The sequence below is a fragment of the Sarcophilus harrisii genome, chromosome 2 (genome assembly GCF_902635505.1).
Source record: "Sarcophilus harrisii chromosome 2, mSarHar1.11, whole genome shotgun sequence".
NCBI lineage: Eukaryota > Metazoa > Chordata > Mammalia > Dasyuromorphia > Dasyuridae > Sarcophilus > Sarcophilus harrisii.
The window spans coordinates 71,639,847-71,662,389 of NC_045427.1; the positions used below are offsets into that span (position 1 = coordinate 71,639,847).

General features: G+C 36.6%; 1 protein-coding gene across 1 annotated transcript in view; it reads left to right on the forward strand.

Moving 5' to 3' along the window:
• The window catches only part of ADAMTS18 (ADAM metallopeptidase with thrombospondin type 1 motif 18), a 176,535-nt gene that overhangs the window by 134,076 nt on the left and 19,916 nt on the right, over positions 1 to 22,543 (forward strand). Inside the window, exons 16-17 of the mRNA XM_031949246.1 lie at positions 18,795 to 18,936; positions 20,514 to 20,640. Of these exons, the coding sequence (XP_031805106.1) occupies positions 18,795 to 18,936; positions 20,514 to 20,640 (269 nt within the window). The remainder of the gene's footprint in view (positions 1 to 18,794; positions 18,937 to 20,513; positions 20,641 to 22,543) is intronic.

Consider the following 22,543-nt stretch of genomic DNA (forward strand, 5'->3'; position numbering starts at 1 on the left):
ATTTATTAATTAGTGTTGCTCTCTTGCCTCTCCTTTCCTCCTCCAGTATATTTCACATGTTAAAGCCTTTTCTATCTTAGGTAAAATTAAAAAAAAATGTTCAACTCATTAAAAAAAAAAAAGGTTGATCCAATTCACTACTGAACAGCTAAGAAGAATTCTTAAGTTCAAAAAATGGCATAGTAAAGTAGGTTTTTTGGGAAGATGGAATGTTTGGGAGTACAGTAAAGGAGAAGTAATTCTGGGCTATGAGACTAGAGATTTAGAGTGGAGTCTGAGATTTGTCACTAGTTTTATCTGATTCCTATTCCTCATTTGCTTCCTGTGAAAAGAAAGGGGGTTGGAATATATTATATCTAGGGACCATTCCAGCTTTGACACTACCAAGGATGATAGTTTATATCTTCTATTCTAAGGGTCCTCTCAGATTTGACATGGGAGTTAGGAAATGAAATGTTGTGTGTGAGGAACAACAAGGAGGCTACTGTTGTGTTTTATGTACCACAGGCCCCCTTGCCTCTGCCATTCTTTGAATCTAATTACATAAACTATTTAGAGGATGAAAATGTGACTAAATCTTTGGTACAGGACAAGATCACAAATGTGTGTTCCTACATAACATCTTTACTGAGTCCTCCAAGTGACTAGTGCCCCCCTGAAATAATTTTGTTTTTATTTGTATGTATAGGTTCTCCCATAAAATTAATCCCAACCATGACCATGTTGCATGCATTGCATCTCTGAGCAATGTTCAGTTAATAATTCATAATGTAACTTCAGTATATCAAAGATTCTGATTTTTTCAGGAGAGGCTTTGTTCACAGATCTCAGCCTGCCATGCCTAGTAGATAGTTTCATGAGTGGATTGGGTTAAAAATTATTCATACCCTGGTCCCCAACCATCTAGGGCTGAACTCCACAAATATTTAGGGTGATCCTCAGAGAAAATAGCATTTGAGATTAGAAGACTATGATTAGAATGTAGGATCAGCTTCTAACTAGCTTAATGACTACTTCATTTCCCTGAGCCTACTTCCCTATTTATAAAATTATGGAATTGAATGAAGTGATTTCAAAGGTCTTTTCTAGCTCAAATATTCTGTGACTTTTATGGAGTTTTGTGGTCATTCCTACTCTTTTAAAGGATCATAGAAAGATTTTCAAGGCCAGCTTGTCCATCCCTGAAATTTTACCTAGGAGCAACAGAGATATTAAATGATTTGCAGTGAGCACACAGAAATTATATAGAGTTTGAACACATTCCCACACTGACTCAACAGTGTTCTTATTGGAGACTGATTCCTAAGATGAATAAACACAAGTAAAAGATTTAGCATCTGCAAAGAGAAGGACTGCTTTGTCCTTTGAGTCTAGTTCAAAATTAGAGATGATGGGTGAAGTTGTGGAGAGATCTTGAGTTATGGATGAATAGACGGGTAGTAGTTCACTTTGGATGGCATTTATCCTTGTAAACTAGGAGGTAAGGTCATTTGAGAGAGCAATTGGGAATGAAGAGGCCAAAGTCTTTCCCACTTTCTGGGGCCTTTTAGAACCCAGGGTCATCTCTACATTTGAAGACATCAGAGGAGAACTTGAAAGAAGACATGTAATTTGATTGATAAAGTTTTATGGTAACTATTTCTGAGGATGGCATATATGAAAAAGTGGAACAAAATCATTCAGTCAATAAACATTGTAGTAAGGAAGGAAATAAAGAGGTGACTGAGCTAGGTGCACTCCTTAAATAGAGGTTTTGGGAGGAGTTCATTGGTCTTCCTTCCAATCAGTGGTACAGAGGGAACTGATAAGAAATGAGTACCAGGACTGGCACCATTTTTCATGATAATAAGGTTTCAGATGAGGTTTCTGGAGAAATGATGGAGAAGTCAAAATGGGGACATTTTGGTGGTAAATGCAGAAACCTCATCATGAGCATGGAGAACCAGAAGAGGACATTCCCATCATATACTCATGTAGTTGGATACTTTGAGTGTGGCACTGAAATCCAGAAAGCAAGGCTTCTATTATCTTATCTAGAGCTTTATGGTGAGGCGTGGAGATGACTCACATATGAGAAGACTTGGATGGGCATGGCAGTGGAATGAATGTCAATGCCAACGAATCCATGAACCCACTGTAGCATTCGAAATGGAAAGACCAGCATATAATATATAATTTAGAGAAGATAAAGTACTTCCTTCAGGTCATATATTTGGTTAATGATAAAGTTAAGACTTGAATTCAGCCCTTCTTATTCCTTCTTCAGCTCTCCTTTCCTTATATCTATGGTAGCCACCCATATGGCTAAAGCCATATCTATATAATCACAAACAAGGAAGCTTAAAGTCATGTCAACTTTGATATGTTTTATAAAATATATTTTTTGCTTTAATTACTTTTTAAAAATTTTAATTTAATTTTCACTTAATAGTATTTCCCCCCAGTTACATATAAAGGCAGTTTTCAGCATTCACTTTTAAGATATTTGAGCTCAAAATTTTTCCCCTTCCCTTTCTCTTCTCCCCCTTCCCCAAGATAGCAAGCAATCTGATACAGATTATACATGTACAATTTAATATTATATATATATATAATATATGTGATTATATTAAACACATTTCCACATTGGACATGCTGTGAAAAAAAGAATCAGAACAAAAGGAAAAAAAAAAAAAACTTGAGACAGAAAAAACAGCAAAAAAGTGAAAATAGTATGCTTTAATCTACATTCAGACTCCACAGTTCTTTGTCTGCATGTGAATAGCATTTTCCAACATGAATCTTTTGGAATTGTCTTGGAAGATTGGGTTACTAGCTTGTTTTACAAAGTTTTCATTGTATTACTAAGTCTATTATAGTTGATCATCACAAAATGTTGCTGTTATAGTATACAATGTTCTTCTGGCTTTGCCCACTTCACTCATCATCAGTTCATGTAACTCTTTCCATATTTTCCTGAAATCTGCTTGCTCATCATTTCTTATAATAGTATTCCATTAGATCCATATGCCATAATTTGTTCAGCCATTTCCCCTAGGCATCTATTCAGTTTCCAATTTTTTACCACTACAAAAAGAACTGCTATGAATATTTTTGTACAAGTAGATCCTTTCCCTTTTTTGTGATCTCTTTGGGATATAGACTTAGTAATGAATGATATTTCTGGATCAAAGGGAATATGCATAATTTTATAGCCCTTTGGGAATTGTTTTGGATTACTTTTCAGATCAGTTCACAACTCCACCAACAATAAATTAGTGTTCCAATTTTCTCACATCTTCTTCAACATTTGTCATTTTCTCTTTTTTTGTCATATTACCTGATCTTTTACATGTGAGATGGTACCTCAGAATTGTTTTTGATTTCTTTAATCAGTATTGATTTAGAGCATTTTAGAAGAGAAGCTTCAGCTGAAAACTGAATGTTTATATTCTTTGACCATTTATCAGTTGGGGAATGACTTGTATTTTTTAATTTGATATAGTTTTCCCTCAAATATATATATATATATATATATATTTGAGAAATGAAACCTTCATAAGAAACATTGGCTCTAAAAATTGTTTCCCAGCTTTCTTAATCTTGCTTCATGAGCTTTGTGCAAAACTTTTGAAATTTACAGTAATCCAAATTATCTATTTTGTATTTCATAATGTTCTCTCATGTTTGGTTATAAATTCTTCTCTTCTCCATTGATCTGACAGGTAAACTATTCCTTGCTCTCTAAATTTGCTCATGGCATCACCTTTTATGTCTAAATCATGTACCCATTTTGACCTTATTTTGGCGTGTGGTATGAGATATTAATCTATGCCTAGTATCTGCCATAATATTTTCATGTTTCATGTTTTCCCAGAAGTTTTTGTAAAACTTCTTTGCATTTTTTTCATTAATACCTTTGATATTCTTGACTTTTTGTTCTTCCCACAGATGAATTTTTGTCTTCTGACTGTTTTATATAGGTAAAAGTTACAGATACTCTTCAAACCAATGAAATCACAGGTCTTTAACATATCATAATTCTCTGCACTTTAATCATATTCCCTTATTACACTATGAGTTACATAGGATTAGGAACACTGTCTTATTCTTGCATAGACTATACTCATTCCATTTTTGAGTGTGGGGTCTGATTTTTAAAATATTTGTCTGTTTCCCGGTGCCTATTATAGTCATATTATAGTTCCTTGCAGATGTCTCTAGTTGTTTTCAGTTATGTCCATATCTTTAAAATGCTTTTGGGGGTTTCTTGTGATTTCATTGTCCTGCTGATTTTACAGATGAGGAAACTGAGACAATCAGGATTAAGCAACTTACTCAGGCTCACATAGCTAGTAAATAACTGAAGTCCAATTTGAGCCCGGGCCTATCACTCTATCTACTGTCCCATCAGGTTTTGACATCAAGTTTGTTGAGTCGATTGAATTATCTAAGTTCTATATCTATCTCAGTTTAAAGCACATTACTCTATAAACCATAAATATTTAAAGTTTTATGAAGGAATGGATGAATGCAAAAAAAAATTAAAGATAAGATTTGAATCCAGGTCCTCTAACTTCCAAATCCATTGATCAACACTAAACTGCCTCTTTAAGTGAAACTTTTTTATATAAAATGTAAATAAAGTAATAGAAAGATGAGCCTGTTTTCTATTAAAAAAAAGTGTTGTAACTCTCAAAAAAATTCTTCAATATGATACCAGAGTTTTTGTTTCTTTCTCCCCCTCCAAATATTATAAACAATGAAGAGAAACACCCACAATCTTAGTGCCAAGACTCCCCAGAGTATCTTAATCTACCCCTGAGTTTCAGAAATATATTGTTTTAACATTCACATTAAAATGAGCAGCAGAAGAACAGGAGTGATTTCCTCCAGAGGATTCTGCTTATCCATTGTTTTAACTCCATGGGCTCAGCGCCAGGCCTATGCTCCCTCCCTGCTGAATGGGGCTGGGAGATTCCAGCCCAGCCTGTGGTTTTCAGCCTGAAGAAGCTGTAAATTTTATAATTCTGTGCCCCGCAGTCAGAACAGCTAAGGGTTGCGTCTGAAGTCAGGTGGCTCGTGTGTGTGAAAGGGAGACATTAACCAGCTCTCCTGAGGGCCTGGAAACATTTACAGGGCTGTCTGCCAGCTGTAGACTTGGGAGCAAATGCCAGTGGGCTGGACATTCTCTGGCTTGCATCCAGTTAAGTAGACAGAGTCCCTGGAGCTCTTTCTGGATGTGTCTGCTGAATAACTCAGTTGCAATATTCCACATTTAGTATGAGACTGTTCAGAAATGGTTTTGTTGGGATATGTTTCAAAATGTATTAGTAGAAAGTTCTGTTCTTACATGCAGTTCTTCTTGATGGAGGAAGATGGATTTTCTTGAATTAATTCTGCAAATAAATCTTAGGATCATGGGATTTAGAGCTGGAGGTGTCTTTAGAATATCCAAATACATCATTATACAGATAGGGAAACTGAGGCTCAGGAAAGTGAACCTGGCCAGGGTCATGCAGGTGACTAGAAACTAATGAAGTTCCAACTTCAAATCTAATGCTCTTCAAGCTATGTCAAGTGGCCACGGGACAATAATGACAAGGCTCATGAATACTGTTCTCAGCAATATCCAAATATTGTACCCTGCATCAATCAATCAACATTTAATTCAGTACCTACTGTGGGCTGGGCACTGAGTTACGAACTGTGGATAAAAAGATAAAAGTTCCTACAATCTTGCTAGGGGGAAAAATGTGTATGTGTATATATACATATATATGTATGTTTGTATGTATTTGTATAGGGTAGGAAAATGTATTATATAGTATATGTTAGGAAAACATGTGTATGTATACAAACATGTGTATGTATATGTATATATACTTTGTTGTTGTTCAGTCAAGTCTGACTACCCCACGAACCATGGGATTTTCTTGACAAAGATACTGGAGTTGTTTTGCCATTTCCTTTTCCAGGAGATTAGGACAAACAGATTAAACGACCTGCTCAAGATCACATAGCTAATAAATATCTAAGGTCTTTCTGACTCTAGACTGAGTATGTATGTACATACATGCATTTACACATGCATGCAAATCAATATACATACATACACAAATATGCACATAGGTGAACCGTGTATAGGTACATTGTACAATGTACATGCTTATATACATATATAAACATACATAGAGACATATTGTGATGACCGCGTTTAGCACCCAGAGTATATTAAAATCAACCAGAGTCGGAATAAGGGAAAATCCTTGATCTTTACTCTTTGCAGAGGTGAAGGGGAATGGCAATACGAGGTGAGAGCAGTCACAACACAAATCCGGCCAGCAGTGCCTCTAGCTCTCACACTCCACCCACCAAATCCTCTACACAATCTCCTATACAACACATCAAACTTGCACAGAGAGTGGGCGGGGCCATTCTTTCTCCAAGCATATATTAATAGAGTATTGTCCAATTGCTAATTAGCCTCAAGTGCTTGGGACCTCAGTGGGACTTGAGAGCTTCAGACCATTACAATATATAGGTGTGAATATATAATATATTATGCATATATACAATAAGATTTAGGGGGAAGACACTAGCCTTTGGGGTGGAGATAAGGAAAAGCTTCATGCAGAAGGTGGCATTTGAGATGAACCTTAAAGGGAATTAGGAATTCTCAGGAGCAGAGACAAGGAGGAAGGGCACTCCAGGTATTGGAGACAAAGCCACAGATATAGGAAATAAAGTACTGTATATGAAGAAGAATACCAGGAGGGCTGGAGCCTGTTCTTGGAACTGTTGTCATTATAATAACAGCTCACATTTTCATTATGCTTTTGGTTTAAGTATCAATCTGCTGATGATAACCCCATAGTATCCCATTTGAAAGATAGAGAAATGGAGGTTTGGAGAAGTTAACTGATTTGCTCACAGTGACATAACTCACAGGATTTAAAGCCAGGATTTAAAACCTAGGGCTTCTGAGACCTAGTCTGGTACTCTTTCCATCATACCACTTTGCCTAAGTTATTAAAAATGTTCTAACATGCTCTCACATGTTGTTTTAAATGCTCCCACATTCAGCTGTTTCCTCTCAACTCTGACAGATTTTGTGCAACATAGGATCGGTGGGATCGCTTTCATTGTGTCTCCAAAGACAGTAAGAAACATATTTTCACTGGAAGCTTTGTCATCTCATCTAGCATTACTCATAATAAACTTAAGCCTAATAGGAAGACAGTTTCAATGAATGTATCAATCTTTTACCCAGGATTAAATGAGAGAAATTGTAGAAAGAATCTGACAGAATCTTCAATCCATCTGCTTCAGTGGTCAGTATAAAAATGGACACAAGGGAGAATGGTAAACCCATATTACTAGAAAGTGAAACTCAGTTTGGGTAAAGGAAGAGCCCAAGGATTTGAAAACTACTCAGAGGACTTAACCCTATATAGCGTAAGGACTGTCCTCCAGAAGAAAGAAAGAAGAGGTCCTGGGTATGGCAAGCAATAAAGAAAAAATCACATAAAATGTAATTTACTATGGCTTCACAGAGAGGGAATGACTAGGGGGTCACTGATGTGTGACCATCATAAGGCTCATGAAAATTGCTCTCATGAGTAACCCAATCTGTATGCTGCATTAATCAGTCAACATTTATTCAGCAACTACTGTGGGTTGGGCAAGGGGTCATATGCTAGGGATAAAAAGATAAAAATCAAACATTCCCTTGCCTTCTTAGTTTTGCTAGGGGGGAAAATGTGTGTATATATCCAAACGGTATATATATGTATAGATACTTTGTTGTTGTTCAGTCATGTCCAATTCTTTGTGATCCCATGGACCATACTGTAAGACTTAATTTTATATATGTAATCACATCATGAACAACATAGAGAAGATGCCAAAATCATTATCAAGTTAGAAGGGGAAGTAAGGATAAGAATACAACTCTACATACAACTACAACAGTTTTTATCTGGCTTCTTCAAGCGAATCATCCATGCCAAAAATAGGAAATGGAAAATGACAATTATATTGAGGGACTTGGGATGGATGGATGAGTTGGAGGGCATCCAAGTGGAGCAGTGGATAGAATAGCAGGTTTGGAGTTAGGAAACTGTGATCCTACCGCTGTGTGACTTTAAGTCACTTAACTTCCATTTGTGTGTTTCCTCATCTGTGAAATGGGGATGATAATAACACATATCCCAGGATGATTGTGATGATTAAATAAATTAAATGTGAAAATTAAATAAAAGAATAATTGTAAAGTATTTAGAACATTGCCTTTCCCATAGTAAACACTATATAAATGTTAGCTGTTTTATTTTTATTATTATTATTTGGAGCCAGCCAACTCAGGTCTAAATGCTACTTCAGACATATGTTAATTGTATAATTAATACCTTAACCTCTAAGAGCCTTGGTTTCTTTGCCTGTAAAATGGGGAATCATACCATCTACTTTACAGGATTGCTGTGAGGAAAGCACTTTTCCAATCATAGAGTAACAGAAAATCATTGATTATTATTGTTAATATCTTTGGTGTTTCTTGCAAAATTGAACTGATATAAAGCCATTTACAGGAGGCTAAAAGAGCCCAGAAACCAGAAGATAGAAGAAAGCTGGGCAGAGTCCAGATGGAAGAGGGATTCCTGATAGATGGCCTAACAACACTTGAGAAAAATTTTAACTTATGAAAATTCCTGTAGTCCAGCCTACGACATATAGTTGGATAACCAGTTTGTTATATTTATGCTTAGATATATACATATGTATATATGTGAATGTTAAAATAGATCTATAAAATGTATGTGCATATGCAGATTATAGGATTTAGAGCATGTAGGAACTTTGAGGATCAGCTCCCCTCAGGGGAGAAAACTGTGACTGAGAGGGGAAGGTGACCTTCCAAAGTAGCAGAAGCAGCACTTGAACCTAGGTCATCTACTCTCTCACCACGGCACAGTGATGGCTTTGTCCCTTTTATATTCCAGCTCTCAAGTCTTAGAGACAAGACTATTGAGTAGTACTGTTAAATTAGTAGTGCACTAGAAATTTGGGAGTAAATATTAGTGAATAAACAGTCACTTACTGACTGCACATTAGAAAGTGACCTGTCAAGGTGTTCTTGGTAAGCTTAAGAGGCCAGTTAAACATATTGCTCAATCCCCAGATCCATGAATTCTACCTGAGGGACTTGCAGGGGGAGGAGACAAAGGAGAGAGTTTAAATTCTACCTTCTTCTGAAAAGAGAGGGTTGAAACCTATGAAAGAAAACCAAAAAGGGAAATGGAAAAGCATGAAGTGGGGCAAGGAACAAATGGATCAAAAATGATTGAAGCAGATCACTTACATTTGGTTGGAAGATGAGGATTAATTTATCATTTTCTAAGTTAGATTTACTAAGAATAAAACTTTTATTTGAGGTATATTTTTTCTAACTTAAGAGTGTGTGCACCTTGAGAAAAAAGAATATCTCAGTTTTTTGGGGGGGGGTTTGTTGTTGTTGTTCCCGGGATTTAAGATAGTGTTGGGCACATAATAATAATAATAATCCCTTATTGTTGTTCTCTCATTTCAGTTATGTCTGACTCTTCATGAGTGGGTATGGGGTTTTCTTAATAAAAATATCATTTCCTTCTTGAATGGATTAAGTCAAAAAGAGATTAATTGATTTGCTCAGGATCACACAGCTAGTGATTGTCTAGAGACTACATTTGAATTCAGATCTTCCTGATTCCACTTATCCACTCAGCCACCTAGCTGCCACCAAGGCAAACAGAGATTAAGTGACTTATTCATGATCACGCAGCTAGAGTGTGAGGTCATATTTGAATTCAGACCTTCCTGACTCCCAGCTTAGTGTTCTACTTACTGAGCCACCTACCTGCTTCATAGGAAGCATTTTTAAAATGCTTTTCCACTCATTTATTAGGAGAGACTGTGTGAAAAGAATATTAACTTGGATGTAGGTTACTAGTAATGTAAGTTATTAGTTTAACTAAAATTTTCTAGTTTTACTTCTCAGTTTCCTCTTCTGTAAAATGGGAACAATAATTCCTAAGCACTATGTGGATACCATTTTTTATTATTATGCCCAAGACAATTGAATAGAGACAAGAAATTCTAAAGCCCATAGAACAAAAGGAGACATTGGGGAGAAGTCTGTGAGTCAGCTCAGGATTTAAAGACAGAAGAATACTATACATGGTCTGCTTTAAACTCTTTCATTAATAGTTGGTGCAATGGATTGAAAGTCAAACCTAGAATCAAGAAAACTCATTTTCCTAAGTTCAACTCTGGCCTGAGACACTCACATTCAGGACTCTGGACAAGTCACTTAACCCTGTTTGCCTCAGTTTCCTCATCTGTAAAATGACCTAGAGAAGAAAGCAGCAAATCATTCTAGTATCTTTATCAAGGAAACCTCAAATGAGGTCATGGAGAATTAGACAAGACTGAAAGAGCTAAATAACTCTTGTAGGGTTTAGGAGGCAAAGTTTCAATGGATGATGGTCGAGTCTTATAGACCAAGAAGTTGTAGAATTACTTTTGGCACTCTTAAACAGTTTACTTTGTAAATTGAAAAGTACCCTAGAAACATGAGTGGCTGTTATTTAAATATCATTCTCTTTTGATATTTTCTATTTTATTCGTCCAATTTTTTACATTGTTTTTGAATTGTAGTTGATAGTTAAGTAGCTACTTCTTTGATAGTTTTTTTTTTTGAAAGAAGAATTTTTTTAAAATTATATATATGGAAAGAGAATATATGTTTCTTGAGGGAAGGACTTTTAATTTTTTCATATCTCCTATGCTGAGCTCATAAAACTTTGCGGTTAATAAGTGTTTATTTAATTGGTTCAGTGATGATAATAGGCCTCAATTTTTTCCTCTAAGATTAGACTAGCTCATGCTTAGATTGATAATAATACTTCACATTTATATAATGTTTACAATTATATGTCACAACTTCAAGATTCTGTTAATACTGTTCTTTGACTTCTATGTCTTAGTACACGGCCTTTATAATTTGCTGTGGCTAAAAAGATGTTCAACTCAGATATCCAACCTTCTATCAAAAGTCTCTTTCTCAGTGCTTAGCTCAGAAGTTACTCAAATTACAAATGATGTCCTTTTGGTTGCTGAGAGCCTTCATGGAGCAGTATAACCTACTAAAGTGCCCCAACAGCCTTTGGGAGGCCACAGTAAAAGAAGACATAAGGGACCAAGTTCTTAGAGTTACAATTATGTCTGTACTTCAAAGATCTGTGGTTTCCTTATGGAAAGGGGACTTTCTCTACCTATACAAATCATTGCTTTTAATAGATTCCCACCTTAAAAAGTCCTCTTCGGTTATTAACCCTCTGGTGATGAGTCTATCCATGTTTGATCCATAGATAATAGACATAATTTACAAATCCTGGAGAAATCTCTCTCCTAAATAACTGAGAATCATAGAGTGGTGCTGAAAGGGATCTCAGGGGAAACCAAGGCAACAAAAACCCAGGGAGGTTATTCATGTCAAAGGTATAAGTACTAAAAATCAGAGGGAGGACTTGAAACCAAGGCCCCTGATTCTGGAATCAGTGACTGCAATATAAAGGATCTAGGAAAAAAAATGTTTTAATTGAAAGAAAAAAAGATTAGATGTTAGATGGGTTCTCTACAAATGCATTCTAGTGAGCCTAAGATACACAAAGGCTCTCACCTTGCATCTACCAGGATCATGGTCCCACCATGAGGATTCTGACACCTGGGTTTCCCATGAACCCTTTGGGGGGGAAGGAGCTGTAACTATGCTGTCCTAGATCTGTTGATATTGATAATCTTCTATGCCCCTGCCCTCTCCTCATTGAATGATTGGGGGAGATCCATGCACTGTGTCTATTTCGTAGCAGAAAGACTATGGTTTTCTGAACTACCTTCCCGAGCTCTATCATAGTGCAAAGTGAAGATGTTTAATAAATGTTTGTTGAGGACTGATCGAATACATGTGTAAGACTTTATGATTCATGATTGAGGTTAAAAAAAAATTATACATTCCCTAGCAGATTCAAATATGGCAAAGCTTTCACTGGTATTAAGGTTAGACTAAAGCAAGAGGGATTGGAGCCAGGGATACCAGCTAAGATGTTACAGTTCAGTGAGAAGTGATGAACTAGTTGAATGGAGTGAATGGAGATAAGAGGATGGGTATGATAGATGTTTTAGAGACTGGACTGAAAAGGTTTGAGAATTGAATATAGAGCTGTTTCTTCTCTACTCTATGTGCTTTTAATAATACAGCCTAAAGCCATTTTAGATTTTTTTGTCTGTATTGTCACCCTTTTGGCCTCTCCATGTTAACACTGGGTCAGTAAGAGTCTAATTCTCACAAATCACCCCTATTTCCCCTTCCTTTGTCAATGGATAGAATAGTTCGAATCAGGCAGAAGAAGGTAGGGCTGTGATTCTGTAACACTGTGCAGGCTTGTTGAGCCCTTCCTGCCCCCCTTTCTTCTCCCCAGCTTGATTGTAATTCCTGTAAGTCAGCCCTGTTGGTTGGAGGGGGAGAAGGAAAAGGTTGGGGCTCACCCTGGGCTTGTCTACAGCTGAATTTATCATACATCTTCAATTTATAAGGGAAATGAAGTGACATGTTAACTCCCATAACGAATATGCTGTGAATGTAATACTTCTGTGGAAATTCATGTTCAATTATATATAAAGTCTCTGAAATGCCTGTTTTTACTTAATAGAGCATTAAAACAGTCACCAAAACATGGCGAAAATCCTAAATATGGAAAGTATAATGTTTATTCAAAATGTATGAAATGTTATCTTAACCCAAACAGATGGCTCGGTTAGGATGTCTGCATGATTTGGTTGCAGTAATGGGCTCTGGGGGAAAAAAAAAGAAAGGAAAGAAAAAAAAAAAAAGCTCTGAGAAGGGGCACAGATAGTTAGCTGAGACATTAGAGATCTGATTGAAAAGGTTTCCATTTCTGACCACGGAGGCCCTGGTATTTGGGGTTTTAGTGGAGTCATCCATAGAAAACATATTCTCATCTGTAGAATGAATGAATGAATGAATGAATGAATAAGCATTTATGAAATACTTGCTGTGTTCTGGGTACTTTGCAAGTAGAGAAAAGGCTATTTCTCTGAGATAGTAAGAAGTCAGGTGTCATGAGATTTAGATGTAAAGTGACTCTTTAAAATTATTATAGCTTTTTATTTACAAGATATATGCATGGGTAATTTTTCAGCATTGACAATTGCAAAACCCTTTGTTCCAATTTTTCCCTTCCTCCCCACCCCCTCCCCCAGATGGTAGGTGACCAATGCATGTAAAATATGTTAAAGCATAAGTTAAATACAATATATGTAAACATGTCCATACAATTGTTTGGCTACACAAAAAGAATCGGACTTTGAAATAGTACACAATTAACCTGTGAAGGAAATCAAAAATGCAGGCGGACAAAAATAGAGGGATTGGGAATTCAATGTAATGGTTCATAGTCATCTCCCAGAGTTCTTTCGCTGGGTGTAACTGGTTCAGTTCTTTACTGCTCTATTGGAATTTATTTGGTTCATCTCATCGCTGAAGAGGGCCACATCCGTCAGAATTGATCATCATATAGTATTGTTGTTGAAGTATACAATGATCTCCTGGTCCTGCTCATTTCACTCAACATCAATTCATGTAAGTCTCTCCAAGCATGAAGTGGCTCTTAGATCATCAAGCCCATCTCCATTTCAGCCCTATCTTTACAGAAAAAGAAACATAGTAAAAGAGCTGGGACCCAGACTCTGGTTTTCACATTGCCAAGGAGAGTTCTACTTCCATCCTACCATGTTACTACTTCATCTTTATTTTGATAATGATAATAGCTAGAACATATCTAGTTAATACTTTAAGTTTGCAAAACCCTTTACAAATATTGCCTAATTTTATCTTCACTGAAGTTTCTATATTCTCTGTTGGTTAAGTTCCCTTTAATGGGATCACAAGCTTTTTCATCCCATCCTATTCTTGTCTTTGCCTTTCCATAAATCCACCAAGAACATCAGGATCCCATATTCACTATACTGGAGGCCTTTCTCTGGTTATTTGAACATTCTTTGAATATAGTACTCAGGTGGCCCATGGGATGACTGAAGCATTCATTTCCTCTTGGTATGAGGATCGAGAGGATATTGACATCATTTCCATTCTTCTGTCAGACTAGAAGCAATTGCATTTGGCATCTATTATTTAACAAGTATATCTAAAGAAAATAGGAAGCCACTAGCTGATGTGATTCTTCCTTGCATCTCCTGGGCCCTGGCTCTACCTACTCCACTCCCAAAATAGCATTTGAGATTATGTTTTCTATTGCTTTTATCAGTATCAGCTTTACTCAATATGGCAACAGTTCCTTTCCCATTCTCATGTCCATGAATATCAATGATAACATCATAAGATTATAGGCTTAGAAACTTAGAGATCATTTAGACCAATCTCCTTCTAAGATGAGAAAATCAAGAACCAACTTGGATAAGGTGGCATGATTTCCTCAATCTTAACAATTGGTAAGGAAAAGTGTTGATGTTAGATCACTATTCCTTGGATTCCAATCATACTACTCTCTGTACTATACACACTCCCTTTCAATAAACTTTTATTGAACACCTATTGCATACAAAACACTGTGCTTCATATGGGGGGGGGGATTATAAAGTTTAAATAAGAAATAATTTCTTCATAGAGTTCACAGTCTAGTAGTAGGAGAAAATACATATAAAAGTAACATGATAAGTACATTAGTTGGTTGATTGATTATTATCCATTCTTGAAGAGGAACCAAATGACATCATTGTTAGAATCAAGTTACAATATGTCAAACTGTAATCATACTAATATGAGCTAGGAATGCTTTACCACAGGTTAAGTAGAAATAGTCTTGTGAATATTTGGAGTAGGTTCTTTAAATTTGCATATCTCACATTTCTTTTGAGTTACTTCAATTCTGCTTTGCTCATAGAGGACAACACCTTCTGTGATGAGGGCATGCTATCCTTGGCAGTCCTGTGCCAGTCTCCCATGTCATGAAATTAATTCCAGAATTCTTAAGAGAGACCTTGAGATTGTCCTTGTATTTCTTTTTCTGAACATTATATGAGTGTATTAGTAAGGCATAAACAAAAAAAAAAATATGTTTGAAAATGATGAGGTTGGGGAAGAGTCTTTGAACTGAGTTTCAGAGCATGTAAGACTTCAAAAGATAAAAAAGGGTATGGATGTGGGAAGCTTTAAGGTTTATTTATAGTAGTCAAGGAGTGCCTAGAGTTATATTCTTAGAATGGGTACCACAACCTTCTTTAATGGGGGACAGGTGCCCTACGACTTAGACAAGACCAAAACTTCTAAAGGAAGGAAGGTGCCTACAAAAAGCCAAGAATGGTCGGAAGAATCCTAAATTTGGAGAAGACCTTGAATTGGATCTAGCTCTGCTACCTATTATCTATGTGATCTTTGGTATGATCTTATATTTAAAAGAAGGGGTCAGGCTAAAATCCTCTATGAGGTCCCTTCCAATTCAGAATCCTATTAATCTATAATTGTCCTGCCCTCTTTTGCCCAGTTGGATCCCATCTAGGGCACTGGATTCAATTCTGGGCACTCTGCTTTTAAAAGGACATTGACAAGTTAGACCATTACCCTGAAGAGGTTAACCAGGTTGGTGGGGACACTAATGTTATCTATGCAAGAACCATTTGAAGGAACTGGAGATATCTAGCCTGGAAGACAGAGGGTTTTTTTTTTTTTGGGGGGGGGGGGAGGGAAGAAAGGAGGGAGAGAATCATAATTGTGATATTTAAAAAACTGTTATGAGGAAATGGGATTAGACTTGCTTTGCTTAGCCCTAGGAGGTAGAACTATAAGTTAATGTCTTGGGGGAGTTGCAGAAAGATGATTTTTGACACAATTATGAGTTGTGCAATAATGGAAAGGACTGCCTCAGGAACTGGTAATTTCCCCTCATTGGAGTTGTTCAGGTAAAGAGTAGAAGAGAACTATTGTCAGAAATGTCATAGAGACAATTTATTCAGCAAGCAAAAGGACTAAATGACCTCTTAGGGATTCTATGATTTCTTTTTCTAATCAAAACCATCCTTACCTCCTTGGTACACATTCATCCTCAGCTCTAGTGATTGGTACTTGAATGAGTCCCCTGTTCAAAAATTCCTAAGAGGAGAAAACAGCAAGTTCTGTTCAGGTTTGACTCTGAACAATGTTGGAGTAGTAAAATAGGAAAAGGAGAGACAGAGGATACTGTTATATAAGCAATGTGAATTGAATTTGTCTTGGGTTTTCTCACCTTTTCTCAATACAGCCTCTGAGTTAAACCAAATGCATTACCTATTTCTCTATCCCCTGCCATCCTTTTTTCCCTCATCAGATCCCTCACATACTAGGTTTTAGGACAGATTATTAGAAAAGATATATTGTTTAATACTTTAGGATTCTCAAGTTACTGATCAGACACTTGCCTTAGGGTTGCGATTATTCAGTTAGTTAACTAGCCCCTGGCACCTATGAGGGACTTAATAAATATTTGTTGATTGATTGATTGATTGAACTAGCAAGCAAATATTTATTTATGACCTGCTAAAGTCTCTGCTAAGACCCAAGGCAATGCTTGCATAGTGTAGGCAGGATATTGCAATTTCATACTCTGTATACTGTGTAAACATTCTTCTTTTAGTCTGGTGGAAGGATCAGACAAAGTCAAAAGCCCTAGAGTAGAAACTTAGCTGTGCCATTCAATGGTCATGTGATATTAGGCAATTCTCCTTTCTCTGAAACTTATTTTACTCAGCTGAAAAATAGGAAGGATTAAATGGGATAATAGGATAAGAGAAGGAAGGGAAATAAGCATTTCTATAGTACTTATGTCCCAGAAGTCCTTCTCAAAGAGTACCAGGTGATGCCATGATAAGTAAGTGAATTGGATTTGAGTGAGGGAGGGCTATGCAAGGTCACCTGCCTCACTTTCCCTTCCAGAACCATATGAGTCCAGTGATCAAATATACTGGAGATGATCCTGGATACATTAGGAGACCTCGATCTTTTTAAGCTATCTTCAACAAGTCTGACTGAAGCCATACCCATTCAGTGATTAAGGCTAGGTAGCAATTGAGGCAAAAAATCTCTTCTTTCATTTAGTCCAAAAAAAAATCTAAATAAATGAATGAATGAATAAATCTGATAGGGGAAGACCCTCTGGGTTTCTGGCCAAAGCAGAAATAACTGCTATGTACATTCAATCTGAATCAATCAGGACTCAAATAATGACCAAAGGGGGCTCAGCCTAGAAACCATTGGTGGCCAATTAGAATCAGATCGGTTTTAGTTTAAGTCATGATCCTTAAGAAAAAAATCTAGCCAGTAAACCCCAAGTTACCTTGGGAGGGTTCCCAATCATTATGCTAAGCACTTTTTTTTAAACAAATAATATCACATTTGATACTCACAAAACTCCTGGTTAGTAGATGTTATAATTATCTTCATTTTACAAGTGAGGAAACTAAGGCAAATGGAGACTTACCCTGGATCATATAGCTAAGCAAGTCTTCCTGACTCAAGGTCCAGTACTTCTGTACCATCAATTGTCTCAAAGAGGGTAACAGGATTAAAAACTAGAAATGATCTTAAAGATGATTAACACATTGTGTGGGACAATATCAACCACAAAAACAATCAGAGACTCTCAGAGTAAGAAAAAAGCTAAAAAGGGCTTATTATGACTTTGCAAGAAGGGCATCTCCCATCTGACAAGGTATTTGTCAGTAAAAGGAGTACAAAGTAAAAACTGCAAAACCCAAGATTAAATATCCTGAAAGCAGAAGCCCCCATCCTCCAGCCTGGCTTTTTCTCCCATTGTTTGGGGGAGTCCAGATCCTAATCTAATCTAATTGCATTCTAATCATGGAAATCTAACCCAAAAATAAGAGAATTAAAAAAGAGGTACTTACATGCTAATTAAGAGGTGGTGGAAAACAGGAGGGAACAAACACCTATAACTTTTTTAGCTACAGCATTATTTGTTATTAGTCTCAAATCACAATTAAAGTATAGTTTAAGGCTATATTACCGTGAGTCTGCCTTCACAACATTATTTTGCATCTGAAGAAACTGAGGCTCAGAGAGGAGGAAGTCACTTTTTTCAAATTTCACAGCTAGTAATTGGTAGCAGAGCTGGAGCTAAAACTAGTCTCTCCTGAGTTGTATTAATCAGGAGTTCTTTTCCTGACTGCTTTGTAAATCTTTGCTATGTTAGTGTAAACTATTAGGATTAGGAGACCAAATCCCTCATTTGGGAAATTCAGGGAACAGATCCTGAAGGAAGGAATTTGCCCCAAATTTAAAGATAGTAGAACCCAGATAAAATCCAGAGCAATTCACTTTCAACACAGTACTCTTTCCATGATATCATAGTGCCTTCTCTTTATTATTAATCATCATTATCATCATCATCATCATCATCATTATAACATGAGATTGAGAAGCTTTGGGGAAATACCATGTAATACTTCTTAATATCTTGTTGAAATCACATGTTGATCATATGTGTTTTAAAATCACTAGAAGATGCTAAATCTGAATTTCACATTTAGAATCCTAAATCTTGTGAATCTGTGCTCTCTGAACCAGAATACAAAACACCTTTGAAGCTTCCAGGGTTGTGTGGCCATGTCTAAAATGTTGAAGGAGATTTAATGGCTAGATTTAACATTTGTCCTTTATCCCTCTCCTTTCATCTAACCCTCTCCAGATTCTGATGCAAGGCAAAAATCCAGGAGTCTCATGGAAATATACCCTGCCCAAAGTCAAGAGCCCAACACGGACAGTAACACAAGAGCATATCTACACATGGAAGACAGTGCATTCAGACTGTTCAGTCCCCTGTGGAGGAGGTAGGCAAATTTTCTAATTCATCTTTTCCTGAATCTTCTTAAAATTCCATCCTCCTATCAATTCTCTGGACAGAGTGAAATGAGCCATTGTTAAAACTGGTCTTTCATAGGAACTCTAATCCTATAGAAATCTATTAGAAATATCAAGAATTTGAGGTCTCTGTTGCCTCATTTTGGTTTGGAAGTGACTCTCTGATCTTGAAAAGTTCTGACACTGGAGCACAAACTATGTTGTCCTACCAAGATAAAAAGTCTTTAAATATAGCACTGGTAAAAAGCAGCATAGCTAGCTGCTCTAGAAATACTATTGCTGGGGTATTATGTACAAGGTGCCACATTTTAAAAATTGCTAAACTGAAACCAATCTAGAGAAAGGTAAGGGATTGACACCTATGCCACAAAAGGATGGAAGGAAAACATGAAGACTGGAGAAGGGAAGGGGTATGAGCCATGTTGGTTGTTTTGGTTGGCCCCAGATGGGAGAACTGGAAATAGTGGAGAGAAGTTGCAGAGAGTCAAATTTTGGATTAATATAAAGAAGCTATTCTTAACAATTAGAGCTGTATTTAAGGGGAATGGGCTGCCTTGGTAGAGAGCTTCCTCTCACTGGAATCTGTATATGTTTTTGTTGAGGATGGTAGACAGATTTCCTACTCAGTTTTATGTTGGTTTAAAGGATCCCTGGGGCCCGTGATTGTTCTGAGTTTCTATGAAATCAGTAGGATTTAGATTTAAAGAACATACCTGTCAAATTGAGTATAACATGAATCAAGATTGGCAGTTTTCCTACTCTGTTAGTCTCCATTTTCAGAAGACTAGTATCTCGAGAGATTGGCAACTTATTTTCCCCAGGAAAGCCATCTGTTTCACAACATATTTGCTTTGTTTCATTTCTTCCTCCCAGTGGGATATTTTGACCAGTTTTCAAATCAGGACTGAAAATTGAAACTAGACAAATATGACAAATATGAAAATATTCTATGGGAGGAAAAATGTCTTAGATTCCTTTCAGTTTTCCCCATGGGAGGTATTTCCCTGCTACATTTTTGTTTAGTGCTTCCAATTTTTAAAAATGTTGTCAATGCATTTAAAATATATATGGTAAATTTAAGGCTGGAACATGCAGTTATTGACAACCTGGGAAAACTCATAAATTCATTCTTCCTTTCTATGGGGGAAGAGGAAAAGAAATATATATTTATATAGCACCTACTATGTGCTCTAGTGCTTTAGCAACTATGCTAAGTGCTTTATAAATATTTTCTCATTTGATCCTTACAACAGCCCTGTTATGTAGATGATGTTTTTATTCCCATTTAAAAGTTGAGGAAACTGAGTTTATCAGAGGTTAAATGACTTGCATAAGGGAACACAGATAGAATTTGTCTTCTTAACGAGGAAGCACCCTATCCACTGAACTACCTGACTGCTCTGTACCTCAATTTCCTGATCCAAGAAATGAGAGATTGGAACTAAATGATCCAACATTCTCTTCCAGTTCTATGTCCCATGTTAAACAAATGTTGATATTTCTTGTTTTGTTTTGTTTTGTTTTTTGACTCTCAATGTTTCTTTAGGTCATATTATAGTAAAGAGCATTTGTTTACAAGATCATCTGAAGCAAGTGAATTCATCTTTCTGTAGTATGAAGACCAAACCTGTGACTGAACCCCAAATGTGTAATGTTTTTTCCTGCCCTGCATAGTAAGTGTTACTCAGAACTATCATTGTTGCATGGTGGAAGGGAAAGAACACTGGATCCAGAGTTAGGATCTTGATTCCAACCCATACTTGCCATTAAATTTCTGTATGATCTTGGGCAAGTCCCTTCTATCCTCAGAAACACATATAAATTCTAAGGGCCTATTCTGGGCTGGTCCTGTCTCAGATCAGTCCCAATAATTTAGGTTTGATACCAAAATAGAATATGTCATAGGCCATTCAATATTTAACAAAAAGATTTACTTGGTCCTAGAAAGAGGAGGCTATTCCACAAGGATAGATATTAAGGAAACTTTAAGTTGATTCATTAGAGTAATGCTCAAGTTGTTCACTATGATCTAGAAACCTCATTACTGCTTTTTACTCAGATGATAAGATGATGTCAATTATCTGAGTCATAAGAATTGTTTCCCTATCTTTAAGGGAAAGTGGGCCTAATATGTATATATGTGTGTATGTATGTATGGAAAAGGATTAGGGTATTGCTTGTTCCATATGCTTCAATTTTAGATATCATGTTATGACTTATTAGATTCTCAAGGCTCTTCCAGCTTAATTTCTAGATATCTGTTTAGAAAGGGATTCATTTAGAGCTGTGAAGGACACAGCCCTGCCTTATAAGAATCTTTGTCAACTCTATCAAAATACAGTCAGCTGAGAAAGTCATGTAGCAACTTGGCTGGAAGAATTACTCTCCATGAGTTCTCCAATAGTGTGGCTGAGGGCAATTCAGACAAACTGCTGAAAGAGGCATGTGGTCCTATCCCCTGGGCCAAGTGCCACCTCAAGCCCTGGTGTGTTTCTGGGGAGTCTGAGTATCCTACTACTGTATAATTTGCAGTTTGGGTTTCATGGTCTGTAGTGTACTATCATTTAAAAATTCCTATAGTTGAGTGACTTCAAAAGGCTGAGTTTTTCTTGGTTTTTTTTTTTTAAAGTAGCAAATCCAAACCCTGAATTTTACAGAGGAAGAAGCTGAAGTGGTTTATAACTAAGATCACGCATTGAATCAATGATAAATCTGAAATTCAAACCCAGGTCTAGCACTCTTTCCATCCTAATTTTCCTTCAAGGCTCAACATTTCCTCCTTCCCCTTCTCTCCTCTATCTCTATCCCTGTCTCTCTCTTGTTTCTTCCTTCCCTCTACCCCTACTCCTTTTTCTTTTTCTCTTCCTTCAGCCGCTCCTAAAATTGCCTAGTATTGATTTATCTCTATACATGACATACTGTACTACCACAACCTTCACCAGTCAGCTACAGAATGTATGCTCCTTGAGTACAGGGATTGTGCCATTGCTATCTCTAAACAGCACAGCTTAGCACAACAGTGCCTAAATTGAACTGAGTTAAACCAAAACTCATATGGGGCCAATTTATGTCGAAAGATGATTATGTTGATTCAATTGTGAAAAAATAACTCAGCTGAATCTTTGACAAGGACCTTCCCTTTGTACTAGATAGGAACACAAATTATGCATCAAAGAGTTACTTGATGATCAAAGGATTAAAGCAAGGGAAGTTAAGTAATAGATAGCATTTATATGGTGTTTTGAACTTTGCAAAGCATCTTACAAACATTATCTCATTTTGTGAGCACAGCTATCCTGGGAAGTAAATGCTGTTATCCTCATTTTTAGATATGCTCCAGGAATGGATATATGTGTGTGTATATATATCATACTTGCACATCATATCTACATGTATAAAGGGGGAAAGCCCTTTTGGGAATCCAAAAACTCAGAGGATGATTTTTTAAAACTTATTTTAAGTAACAACAGAGAGACACAGAGGAAATCTGTTTTTCTGTTGCCTTCAGAATGTATGTTTAAAAGATACAGAAACTTTTTTTTCATTTTTAATATCAGTTTCATTTGTACCAGCATT